General features: G+C 40.0%; 1 protein-coding gene across 3 annotated transcripts in view; it reads left to right on the top strand.

Annotated features, from left to right (window-relative positions):
* Window positions 1-2,039: 2,039 nt before the first annotated feature.
* UBE2E3 (ubiquitin conjugating enzyme E2 E3) overlaps window positions 2,040-12,652 on the top strand; it is a 93,534-nt gene continuing 82,921 nt past the window's right edge. The window contains exons 1-3 of one of the 3 annotated variants that reach the window (XM_068967644.1): window positions 2,040-2,200; window positions 3,231-3,449; window positions 5,219-5,269. In XM_068967644.1, the coding sequence (XP_068823745.1) occupies window positions 3,256-3,449; window positions 5,219-5,269 (245 nt within the window). In that variant the 5' untranslated portion in view covers window positions 2,040-2,200; window positions 3,231-3,255. Of the gene's footprint in view, window positions 2,201-2,553; window positions 2,691-3,230; window positions 3,450-5,218; window positions 5,270-12,652 lie in introns of those variants that run through there. The other 2 variants (XM_068967646.1, XM_068967645.1) reach the window with 2 other exon arrangements.

Here is a 12,652-nt window from a genome sequence, read left to right as displayed (position 1 = left end):
CTTTTCAGTTCACTATTGTTTCTTCTATCATGGAAAATGCTACCAAAACATAACTAAATATCTTTTATCTCCCAATCTCCCAGATCCACCCAAACCTCTTCAGTTCATGGCCTTTGGGCCTTCAGTCTGCTTCTGTGATATTAGATTTCCTAAAACAATGGTTTTTTTTTTTTTTTTTTTTTTTTAATATATAGCTTTCCTTTCACAATTTCACATTCCAAACAGACAAAAATCCAAACTCCAAATTGGCTGGCTTTTGCTAGCAGTGTAAAAGTTGGGAGAACCTTCTGCTGGTATTTTCACTAACAAGCTCTTTCCACAAGTACACTTTAATCCAGCCCAATCAAACTGCTTGTCAACACACACACTATGCTCTGTCTTCAACATCTGAGACTTCACATTCGTTCTGACTAGTGTCCTTCCTTCTAAGCAACCTGGTGCACTTTAATTACCTGTTCCCCTTCTGGATTGGTTGCTTCGAACACATAGTAGAGAGATGTGGCTTTAGTCACGCAGTAGTTGAACTGAATTTTGCAGTCCAGCACCTGGGGCATAGACTTCCAAAATGTGCACTGAATGATTGTGTCTTAGGAAAAATCACAGAAATGTAACTTACTCATTAGAATTGTAAGCAATCCTTTACCAAAACTTTTCTATTTGGAGGAAAAATAAGCATATTGGCTCACTCAGCCTTTTTTTCTTTCTTCCTTTAATTCTATTTCATCTGTTATGACTCTGCCATTCTCTGTGAACTCCACATTCTCCCAGCACCCCTGCCCCTGACACTTGTGGGAGAGGAATCCACAAATTCCTTTGGGGCTCCATCACTGGAGCAAGTTCTCAGGAGCTGGAGAAGGTCTGGGCTGCAAACAGGAAGTGTCTGTACTTCTGGCCACTTTGTTTCCCGGGGCAAAAGCTGCAGAGTCCACCTGGAGACAGAATGACAGAACAAAACTAACCTTCACTATCCCCCATCTGCAGCTTTTCTGTGTGGACATTCTGACCCAGTGCCACTTAGGGGTTTCGCTCTCCAGAACTGGTATCTAGTATGCACATCAGAAGAGCACCCAGCAAAGCATCACGTATGAACCCTCCTTACGTTCCTCTTCACTTTAATCGTTTTGAATTTTTAAGTTTTGAAAGCATCCATAGGAACTTTCTCTTTGGAAGGCCGAGGGCCAAAGACAAACAGAGGCTGGCCACCTGGTCTCGAAATCCTTTTTTCTTCCCTCAGTGTCCAAGACCTCATCTTGCCCCCTGAGCTCTCAAGAGGGGCAGGTGGCAGCTTTCCTCTGCCTCCGTACCTGGCCTCGTCAACGACACCCATTAGTCTCCAATCTTCCAGGGCAGTGGGGGACTACCGGCCACGCGACCCAGGCCCTTGCCCAGGCACGGGGACCCCGTGGACTACGCTGGCCCGTGCGCTGGAAGAGGGGAGTGGGCCAGCCCGGGCATGACCCCAGCTCCAGCCAGTGGGGGCGGGTAGTCCAATGGGCAGCCTCGCTCCGGAGGCGGGCTCAGGCCGGAAGCCACCCCGCGGCACAGCCGCCCCGCGAGACGGCGCCCGCGCCCCCGCCTTCTCCGGCAAGGGCTCCGCGGCCAAGGGCGGCAGGGGCCAGTCCGCCGGGTCCCCGCCGCGCTCTTTGTCCGGGCCGCGCGCGGGCGGACGCGTGCGCCCCCCGGGTGAAGGGAGGCGCGGTGAGACCGCGCGGGAGCGCGCGGGAACAGCTCGCGCCCGCCGGCCGCCGGCGGCGCGCGCCCCTCCGCCAGGCAAGCAGCGAGCGAGAGCGCGCGCCGTCGCCGCGCCCGCCCCTCCCCCCGCGCTCGCCTCGGAACTTGCTGACTGCGCGGCCGGGAGGAGCCGAGCCGGGCGGCGGCGGCGGGAGGCCACAGCGCGCGGGGGTCTCCCGCGTCCCCTCAGCCTCGCCGGGAGCTCGCGCCCTCGCCCAGCCGGGCTCCCACCCCCCCTTTTTTCCGAAGGCGCTGGGCGGCGCCACCCTCCGGCCGGAGCCCGGCACTGCACAACCCCCTCCGACTTTCAATGTTCCACACTCCCCGGCCAGAGCCTCCTCGGCTTCTTTTTTTCCCTCCCCCCCCTTTCCCCCCCCCCAGCTGCCTCCATTTCCTTAAGGAAGGGTTTTTTTCTCTCTCCCTCCCCCACACCGTAGCGGCGCGCGAGCGGGCCGGGCGGGCGGCCGAGGTAAGGCGGCGGGGCCGGGGGGCCGCGTGGGGGGCGGCCGGGGCGGCGGCGGTGGGGGAGGGGGCGGGGGCGGGCAGCTTTGTTCGCGCCGGGCGCCCGCGCCGCCGGTGTCCGCGAGCCGCCGCGGGGCCGGCCGGGCTGCTCGCATCACTTGGCGCCCGGCGCGGCGAGCGCTGCCCGCGGCCCCCGCGCGGCCCTCCCCACAAAGGGCCGCCGAGCTGCGTGGCCGCCGCCGGCCGCGGCTCGCCTCGGCGGGCGCGGAAATTTGTTGCACTTCTTGAGGCTTTGTTTGTTTGTTTTTGCTCTGAATTTTTTTTTTTTTTTTGGTTATTTTGGACAAAATGTCGGTCCGTGATGTAAAAATTGAGCGAGGAACCCTGATGGCATGGGGAGCTTTGCAGAAGGTGCAGTTTGAATTCTGCTTTTCCCAGGGTGGCAGCTTGGTCTTGGCCGGATGAATCTTCGCTGCTGGCCGTGGCCAGAACAGCTTGTTAGTTGATTTTTAAAATTCCTAAGTGTTGTATTTAAAGGCTTACGTGCACAGAGGAGGAATCACCACCTTAAATAAGCATATGGGCGATTAACAGGGTATGTTTTCCTCTCGGAAAAGGAATTTGGTAGCTTTGACCAATGTCAGTGTGTAAATATTTAGACGTTATTAGTGACTTTTTAACATTTTTCAGCGAGATCTGTTATTTACAGTGTGTCATATGTTATTAATGCTCGTTCCCTAAGTTCCCTGGCAAATCTGTTTCATGCCTTCTGAGAAAGTAGACAATTGATAGATTGTCCAAGGGATGGAAAAAAATGTGAGTGGGTTTTCTAACTTGAGTTCAGTAAATCCCTGAACGCTGCCGTTGTGAGACACATCACCTCCCCTGTAACCTTGCTGTACGATGAGATAAGTGTGAACACTTTTGAAGCATTTTCACTAAAACATGATTTTAGGTGAAGATTAAGAGAAGAAAATGCTATTGGTTTATTTCTTTAGACTTACATTTCCTTTCTTTCCCCGTTTTTTCTTGAAAAGTTTTCCAAGAAATAACTTTACCAAGATGTCCAGTGATCGGCAGAGGTCCGATGATGAGAGCCCCAGCACCAGCAGTGGTAGTTCAGATGCAGACCAGCGAGACCCAGCCGCTCCAGAGCCTGAAGAACAAGAAGAAAGAAAACCTTCTGCCACCCAGCAGAAGAAAAACACCAAACTCTCTAGCAAAACCACTGCTAAATTATCCACTAGTGCTAAAAGGTAACCTGTGAAAAAAGGATTAAGCACGTTGTCAGTTTGTCTTCCAAATGGACGCTTTTGTTGATTTAACATCAGCAGCAATAGTTCAAAAATATTTCCTTGGCTGTCGGTTTTGTCTGGACTTGAATGAGTTGTCATTCTGCTTAGGTGGTATATAAGCCACCTCCCTGGAATGAGACTTTTAAGCAAACTTGTTCTGTGCTTTGGTAACTTCAGAGAGTGTCCTTGAGTAGAGACTGGAGTAACATCTGACAGATTCAGGAGTTGGCAAGGAAAATTTGGTGATCCCAGATTAGCTGGTACATTTGAGGATGTTGTCTTTTTATCAGTAATATTCATCTTCATTGAAGGTGACACTTGGAGAGATCAGTGCCTCTCTTCATGAAACTTAATGATCAGAAATGGTCGTGTTTGCTAGAAAATTTTTAAAGTCGGGGCCTTGGCTGTATTTGAAGGCAGATTTTAAAATTGTACTTCAAGTGTGTTTTCAGTTTTTACAAGCGTGACCTTAAGTCATTCGTCTCAGGTTTTACTTTTTCTAATTAAGCTATGGTCATACCTCCGTGTCCTTGTGAGAGTAGGTAAAACTGAAAAGTAGCTGTTTACATGTTAGGTGGCACTTGGTGATTGAGAAGTTTGCCATTACGCCTCTTCACTCTAAAATTTGTGGATATGCTTGACATGTTAATACTCAACAGCAGGAGAAGCATATTTTGTTGGATATAAGTGAAAGATCATTTGTTTTCTGTTGATTTATATTTCTGTGATAGTGAAAAAAAAAGATGCTGTCAGTGGGACTCCAATCAATGGTAGTAGTAAGTGAATACCTGTGAATTTTAGTAATTACACATCAGGTGTTCCTATAGCGTTAGCCGATATCGACATTTTATTGATTTTTGTTGATCTCAACCAAAAGAAAAAGAAAATATAAAAGCTGATCAAATGTTGGCGTTCTGTTAGTGATAGTCTGTGGATTTTCACCTCTATTGTATCAATAATCAAGTGTTAATAACTAGAATATTTTATGAAATAACAGCAGTCCATGAGATAATTTAAAATCCTTCTCAGTTTCTTACAATCTTGTTGATGAACATACTAAACATATCTTAAGTTTTGAAAGCATTGTAAATTTGAATAAAATAAGAACTGCTCTTTTTCCTCTTACCTCAAGGCTGTCTATCTTTTCTCCCAAATTTATTAAATTTAAGTGCTGTACTTAAGGTCTGGGGAAACAGATTTACTTAAATACAAATATCAGAATTCTTTGAAAGTTTTTCACTGGTAAAAATATTTGTAAATTTCAAACTTTTCTGACAGGTAAAATATTGTCAAAATTATTAATGTGCACTTGCAGTAGCTCGTTCATTTTTACCTTGGTAAAGTGTCTTGGAGTCATTGTCAAATATTCTAGTGCTTTCCCTCCTCCCTTCTTGTCTCATTTGCATATAAGCTTGAAAAGAGAATTTATCTGGTAAAAAGTGCTTTAAAATACATTTTACATCCTTTTCTGAGTACAAGTGGAGGGCTAGTTCTCAAATCAGGTGTGAATGTCTTCCTTACTTACAGTAGCAAGTGAGAAAAAAAGCTGCGAAGTTTCTGTTAAGGGATTTGGGTTATGCCTCTGAGAACAAAGAGGGAGCAGCCATGTTAGCATTACTGAGGGCGAAGCCAGCCTTGCATTTAACTGCATGGTGGTAGAGGGCAGTGTAATTCCCCGGTTATTCTGTAGACTCTCAAATCCTTTTTGTCTGCTCTCATTTCACTAACAGAATTCAGAAGGAGCTAGCTGAAATAACCCTTGATCCTCCTCCTAACTGCAGGTAAGAAACAAATTGTGTTGTTTTAATTTCAAACTGTGGAAAAATATCCAGAGATTCATGTATCGTTGTTGGATATTTGTGCTGCAGAAGAGGCTACATTTGCTTCTTTTCAGCTTTGCAAGTGGATTGAACAAAAAATTGTCTTGGGTGAATCAAATACATTTGGGAGGAGAAAAACCTTTTTAGAGTGTATCATACATTTTGAACTTATGAATATATTGATTTTTGCTTCTTGCTGGGATTAGTATGAACGGTGCTGATTTTTATTCTGTTGTAATAGTTCTGTAGTGTGTTTATTCAGAAGTATATTGCAGAAACTTCTAAAATTTTGCTAAGCTTTAAAGTTACTGCTTGTGTGCAGTCTGAACTGACCTTCCAAATTTAGAAATTGCTGAATGTGGTGATACAAAAATGTAAATGCAGTAAACAGGAGTATAGTTATTTCTGTTTGATTTATTCAGTAACTTGCCTTTAGGACAGAGTTTATGTGCTAAGCTAATGGTTTTAGTTGCTGTTTTCTAGAGAATGCATTGTTGGAATTATTTACATTTTAATCAGATGGTTTAATTGCTTGGGAAAATCCTTAGTATTTTTGGCACTAGAAATATGTGTATAAAAGACAGTGAATGAGTTGGAATTTGTGGGAAGAAGTCATTTCAGTGAAACTCATGTGGAATGGTTTAAGATTGTTGGTTGGTATAAGGTGCATTAAAAGTAACTGGTTTGTAATTTTTTCCCTGAAATATTTTTTAAATTCCTCTTAGCACTCAGTTTTTCATCTGTGACTGTTTGACTTCTAAAATTCATCAAACTTAGAAAAACTGTCTTGTAGATAATTTGCATGGAAATAGGTACTCAGAAACCAGAATGGCTACTAGAAATAAAGCAGTGTTACAGTTTGATATGAAAGTGTTTTCTTGTCTTACCTATATTTTTCTACAAGTGGTGTTCACTAGTGGTGATCAGACCTATTTCTGAAATCTACTTGAGATATAATAGGATGTAATCCAACCGCTTCTTATTGTGTATGTTAACTGGGTCCTCTGATAAGGTGATCTGATGTTTATTTGCTTATATTAATATTTATAATCAGACATTTCAATTCAAAATGGAAACATGAATGTAAGCTAATTTTAAACAGATAGTAGTATGTCAGATATCAAAGTAGTACTTAGGAGCTATCTGTGCTGTCCAGTAATGTAGCCACTAACCACTTGTGGCTATTGAGTGCTTCGGTTGTAGTCCAAAATGAGATATTCTGTAAGTGTAAAGTACACATCAGAATTTGAAAACAATATGAAGAAAAGAATGCAAAATATTTTTACTGATTTTCAAAAAATATTACATGTTGAAATACTGATATTTTGATATGTTGGGTTTGGATTATTACGGTATGTAAAACGTTTTTAAATTCTTTTTTCCTGTTTTAATACGGTTACTAGACAATTTAAAATTACATATGTGGCTCATGTTGTATTTCTGTTGAACAGCACTGCTTTAGAGAATAAATAAATCAGTATTTCCTTTCAGGCTTCTAAATGGTGTGTCAAATCTGTAGCCATTTAAGGAGGTCAGGTTAAATTTGCTCTCTGGAAGAATTACTTAACATGGAGAGTGTATTCTGGTATTTCTCATTATAGAACATGTAAAGATCTATCGGTTCAAAAGTCTTTATTGTTTTAAAATTGCATATAAGGTCAAACATTTTTTAAAGGTTTTTGTTGATTTTCTGCAAATGGCACAAACCATTAAATAGTGTTTGTGTGTGAATCTAGTAAGCCCAATAGACACGTGCTGGATGCCCTGAGAACAATATGTTGCAGTTGCTGAAGAAATGTGCTCTGCCTATTTAACCCAGGAATGTTTCCACAAGGTCACTGACGATTATTGTAGAGGAAGTATAGTCTGTCTTAGAGATAGAAAGTTTAGTTTAATTTGCTTTTATTTTTCTCTTTATATACCAGATTTCCTTTCAGTCCATGAAATAATGCTTCACATTTAGTGATTAGACTGGTGAAATGGTGATCCTTTGGGCTTGCTCATTGAGCAGTAACTTGGCATACATACATCATCTGTGCTTTCTCTCCTCACAACTTGTGATCACTGTCAACTACTGCAAATGACACTGTTCAGTTCTCTGCTTTTTTTAATGTATGAGTTCTTTTGTGACTGTGTGAGTGATTAATAGAGGGAAAAAAAAAAAACCGAGAAAACATCAGTCGTAGTAGGAGACTGGAGTAGTTGTTTTTGTTTTTATTAGTTTAGGTACAGTCTTCTTTCATATGCTGGACAAGTGAAATATTCACATATTTTTATGTGTTTTTCTGTAAGTCTTCAGATTCTTTTGGATGGAAGAACATCTAGGTCTTGTTCTTGAGCAGGAGTTTGGAATAGTAAGGGTTACTGGAGATATTTTTAGGATTTTTAACAGCTAATTTAAAATTTGTATTTTTACCTTTGTGTCAAATACGTATTCGTGGTGTTCTTGTAATTCACAGGTGAGAATTTTAGCTTTATGGTGATCGTACAGTTTAGATTTGTTAATTTATGTTATAATTAATAGTGGGACTCTATTAATAAATTCTAGAAAATATGTGAATTCATATTGTCTGAAATATATGAAACCTAATTATTTTGACTTTCACGTGTAGTTAATTAGAATTCCATTATGGTTTTGAATATGATTTTTACAAGCTTGTCAAAGTATGTGATACATTTAATTTTTCAGAGAAGAATGAAAAGTATGTCTGTGTACATTGAAAAAAGAACTTGAATGAAACACAAGAAAACACAACAAAATCAAAATTACTGACTTAAGATTTTTTCTTAAATCTTTTCCTGTGTTTAATTAATAAAATATTTTTTAGTTATTTATATAGCTGTGTCAAATATGTATACACCCAGGGTGATCATAGGATAGACTTAATTATTGAATTAAGTGTATGGCTTTAAACCTATCTGAATATATTTGGGTAGTATTGATATTTCTTTTCCTGATAGTATAAACGTGTGATAAAATGTTACTTCCAGTGATTCGATGGTGTTTCAATTTTCAGGTATTGGAATGCTTTAAAAGGCCAAAGCATTTACAGATATAACACTTAATGGCTTCAATTTATATTCTTTATCCTAGATTAGAGTGTGAAGAGTTGATGTACCAGTGAGAATGAAGGGAGACTGTATTATGTGCAGTTCCTTACCTGTTTTTAGAGAAACTTATTAAGTAGAATTGAGTGATGTGCTATAAGACATTTATGTTCCATCTGTTCCCCAGAGGGTGTCCTCTCAGGACTTGACAGGTGGTGGAACTTTAGAAAGGTGCTGGATTTTTAACTCAGTCTCTTTAATTCTTTTCATATCTGAGACAGTACAAATATATGCTCTAAAAATACCTTTAATATGTTCAGATTGAACCTATATTAAAGTAGACATTCAGGGACATTGTAAATAGTTTTTGGATGTTAGAAAGGCCTTATTGAGAGGGAGGCGTTACAGTACCAAGTTATTGTATTAACATACGAAAACCTGAAAGTGGGTGCTATGATGCTTGCAAATTTTGCTCATTTCCTTCTTTCTAAAAAATGAACAAAAGCAATTAAGTTTTAAACCAGTAGTTGGGAAGCCCTGCTTTACTCATAAGCCAACTGTCTGTGGATGAGCTCTGCCTCCTTTTGCAGATTACTACCGCCTTGCACCATTTCTAGACAAGATAGAACTTTGGTGCCCAGGGGTGGTCTTCAGACCAGTAGCATCTGCATCACAGGTGAGATTTTAGAACTGTAGAATCTTTTAGAAGTGTAGAATCTTGCCTACCCACCCTGCAAAAGTACCGAATCAGGATCTGAATTTCAACTAGATTTCCAGATGGATTGAATGTATTTTAAGGTTTGAAAAGCACTGGTACTTGAGCTGGACTGAGTACAAGCCCCTGCTCTGGCACTTAATAGTTGTTTTACCTTAGATAAGCTATGGAATATTCCTGTCTTTCTGTTTCTCATCTCTGTAATAAGAGATTAAAATTATACCCCCTTTATAAATTTGTTGTGAAGATTAGATGAATTTATATGTTTAGAAATTGCTTAATGTGAATTGGGTCAATAAAGTGGTTGAGGTGTGGTTAAAGAGCTAGCTTAGCAGTATGCTTTCACTTTTGGAGGCATTTTCTCTAGTGCATCAGCATCCAACTATCGGAATAATTTTATGTTAATCAGCTCTGCACCTATTGGGAATGTCAGGCACCTAGTTAAAAGCAGTTCCTTGGAACTTGAGTGAAAAAGAAAATAAACCTAGGAACACTGGACAAGGTTGAACAAATAGTATATCCTCTTTAAAGAAATATGCTAATGGTTAATGAAACCTAATTCAGCAGAGAATGCTCTGTCCAGTGGATTATAATAAACTACTTTTAAATAGTGGTGATATGTTTTCCCTTTTAGTATTCCACTGAGAACGAGATTATATCAATAATTTTGTAAAATTGATTCTGAAGTGATATAATTTGCTAGTTATCTGAACATAGCATTCTTTCCTTCGCTGTGATCTAAGGAGAGATTTTGGAAGCTTTCTCTAGTTGACATATAAAGGCAGGTCATGAAAGTGACATATGAATCTACATAGATTGGTTGCTTATATAATGGTTTTAAATCCTCCCACACATATGGATAGATTGCTTTTTCTTTTTTATGTATACATTTGATTGTTGTTTATGTTAGCCAAAATGTGCTATGTGAAGGTACGCCATTTCATAAAACGAAATTGTTTCATTAATCATCTAGCCCTTTTGTTTTCAACTCTTGAAAAAAATCCTGTAATGGCCTTTTTATAAAAATTAAATCTTTCTTGGATGCTCAGTTTGTGAAATAGATAAGAACAGAACTACTCTGACTGAAGGTGTTTTCCAATTGGTCTGTCAAATTGACAGAAATAGAAATTCTAGACAAAATAATGACTTTGGATTAGAGATCTATGAAATATCCCATATATTCTTTACTTTTTCATAATTGTGTGTGTTTTAATTTTTGGCTTCACACTGAAGCATATGAGATCTTAGTTTCTCAACCAAAGATTGAACTTGCACACTCTGCATTGGAAGGCAGAGTCTTAACCACTGAACCACTGGGGAAGTCCCCATAATTGTCGTTTTTAATATGATTGTTCAGAGGTATTTGGCTACCATTTGTATTATTAAAAAGAAATTGGTTTGCAGTGAAGCTAGTTATTTCTCTCATACATGCCAGTGTAGCAGAAAGATTCAGTACTTTGTGACTGAAAAGTTTTTCCAAAGGAATGGTATAATTGAAAATAATATTTTCCCCCTCAACAGGTCACATTTTTATTAGGGATCTGTTAAGTTCAGTGCAGATAATGTAACCAGAAAGTGGGTGAAAACTGTGCATTTATAAAGTTACGTGGTTACTTTGCAGCTGCATGCAAGGCTCAAATTGTTTTGTTCTTTTCTATAGATAACCAGCTGGTACCTTATCCCATCCTTGAATGAGTAGCTGTAACAACAGATGGATATGTTTAGTTATAAGAAGATCAACAAGTCATTGTTCCTTAGAGTACAGGGGTGCTCCAGTGGATTCTCGTCTTTCCTACAAAATTAAGATTAAAAACAGAATAAAACCACCTGTAGATCGAGAGAACTAGAAAGATTTCTTTCCCCTTTCTATACTGCTTTAACAGGGTAGCTTATTTGGCATTTTAGAATCTAGAAGAAGAAACATCTTTAAATCTTTAATATTTCTCTTTCCCCAGTTCTCATCTGGGGGCGATTTTTGCCTTCTTATTCTCACACCCCACTCCAGTTGTCCTGTGGAACAATTGGCAACGCCTAGAGACTTTTCACAACTGGGGAAGAGGAGCTGCTATTAATAATTTAGTGAATAGAGAGAGGTCAGGGATGCTCTTAAATCCCCTGTAATGCCTAGGTCACCCCCTTCAACAAAGATTTTATCTGGCCTAAAATGTCGGTAGAGGTTGAGAAATCCTGCTGTAGATGTTAACTCCAATACCTTTGCCTCTTTAAGTTTTACGTAGTTCATTTATTATTATTTTCCTATCTCAGTAGTGATGCCTAGTGAATATACATTCTCCTGTACTTTCCTCAGAGCTGGTATCCCCATCTTCCACTACTCTTGTGCTGTAGTTTATTGTCTGATACATGTCTTTTTTTTTTTTTTTTTTAATGTGAACCTACAGGAATGGCTATGTTGAGTACCTTTTAAATTATGGTCTACTGAGGCCAGAAATACTTACAGCAATATTTTAAATTAATGAACTAGTTTCCTACTAGTTCATTATACCCTCTTCATGATTTAGGTTTAGGCTGGTTATATCTGTGTGCTACTAGAAATACTGAAGTATCATCGAGTGTAAATAACCATTGGGAAATCATCAAAATTCAGTTTGATTCAGTACATTGAACTGCAAACGGTTTAGAAAGCCATGCTCTTCATCTGATTTTGATTTTTATCATTAAGACAATGCAGAGATTATCCTATTATTGTTACAAGTCCCCAGTCCTTTATTTCTAACCTGTGGGGCCGGTAACGTTTCAGAATGTGAAAGTTTTCAGACGTTAGAAAGGGAATGTGATGTAGTTTATATAACACTGCCAGTGGGATCCGGGTCAGGACTCCATAATCAAACACATGCATATTTCTACACCCAAACTGTATGAATGCTCTCACTAAGAGGGATACATCGGCACTACAGATAGTTTCAGGTTAGTTCATGTTTGGTGTTGCTGCCAAATTATTTTTCAGTCTTTGATTTTTAGAGCTTTTGGGATATTCCAGAATGTGGGTAAGCAGTTGTGGCCCTGTACTACTACTGTGACAGTGGCAAGTGACGCCAGCTGTTTTACTACATGGTGCAAGGGTATTTAAAGTCTTGTTCTGCTTTTCTTTCTTTACCTGTTTCCTCATAGCTGTTTTTAGTTTCTCAGCTTTTATTTTTGGAGCGTTGCTTTTTTTTTTTTTTTTTAATTGTCTAACCTGTATGATTAAAAGAGTTTAGATTCTTGATTTTAGAGTTTTTTTCTCCTTTTCTTTTGAGGTGAAACTATAAGCATCAGTTTCTAAGTTATTCTGTGTATGTTGGATTACTTTTCTGCTTTGCTATCAGTATTCTCTCTCAATTATTCTGTTCATTCTGGACATACCAAATTACACAGAAAGGAAGATATCCTTTAATACCTAAGCATGCATGCCTACTAAGTTGCTTCAGTTGTGTCTGACTCTTTTGAGACTCCATGGACTATAGGCTCCTCTGTCCATGGGATTTCCCAGGCAAGAATACTGGTGTGGGCTACCATTTCCTTCTCCAGGGGATTTTCCCCACCTAGGGATCAAACCTAGGCCTCCTGCATTGCAGGCAGAT

Source organism: Capricornis sumatraensis, chromosome 3, assembly GCF_032405125.1.
Source record: "Capricornis sumatraensis isolate serow.1 chromosome 3, serow.2, whole genome shotgun sequence".
Classification (NCBI taxonomy): Eukaryota; Metazoa; Chordata; class Mammalia; order Artiodactyla; family Bovidae; genus Capricornis; species Capricornis sumatraensis.
This window is presented reverse-complemented; position numbering and strand designations above follow the sequence as displayed.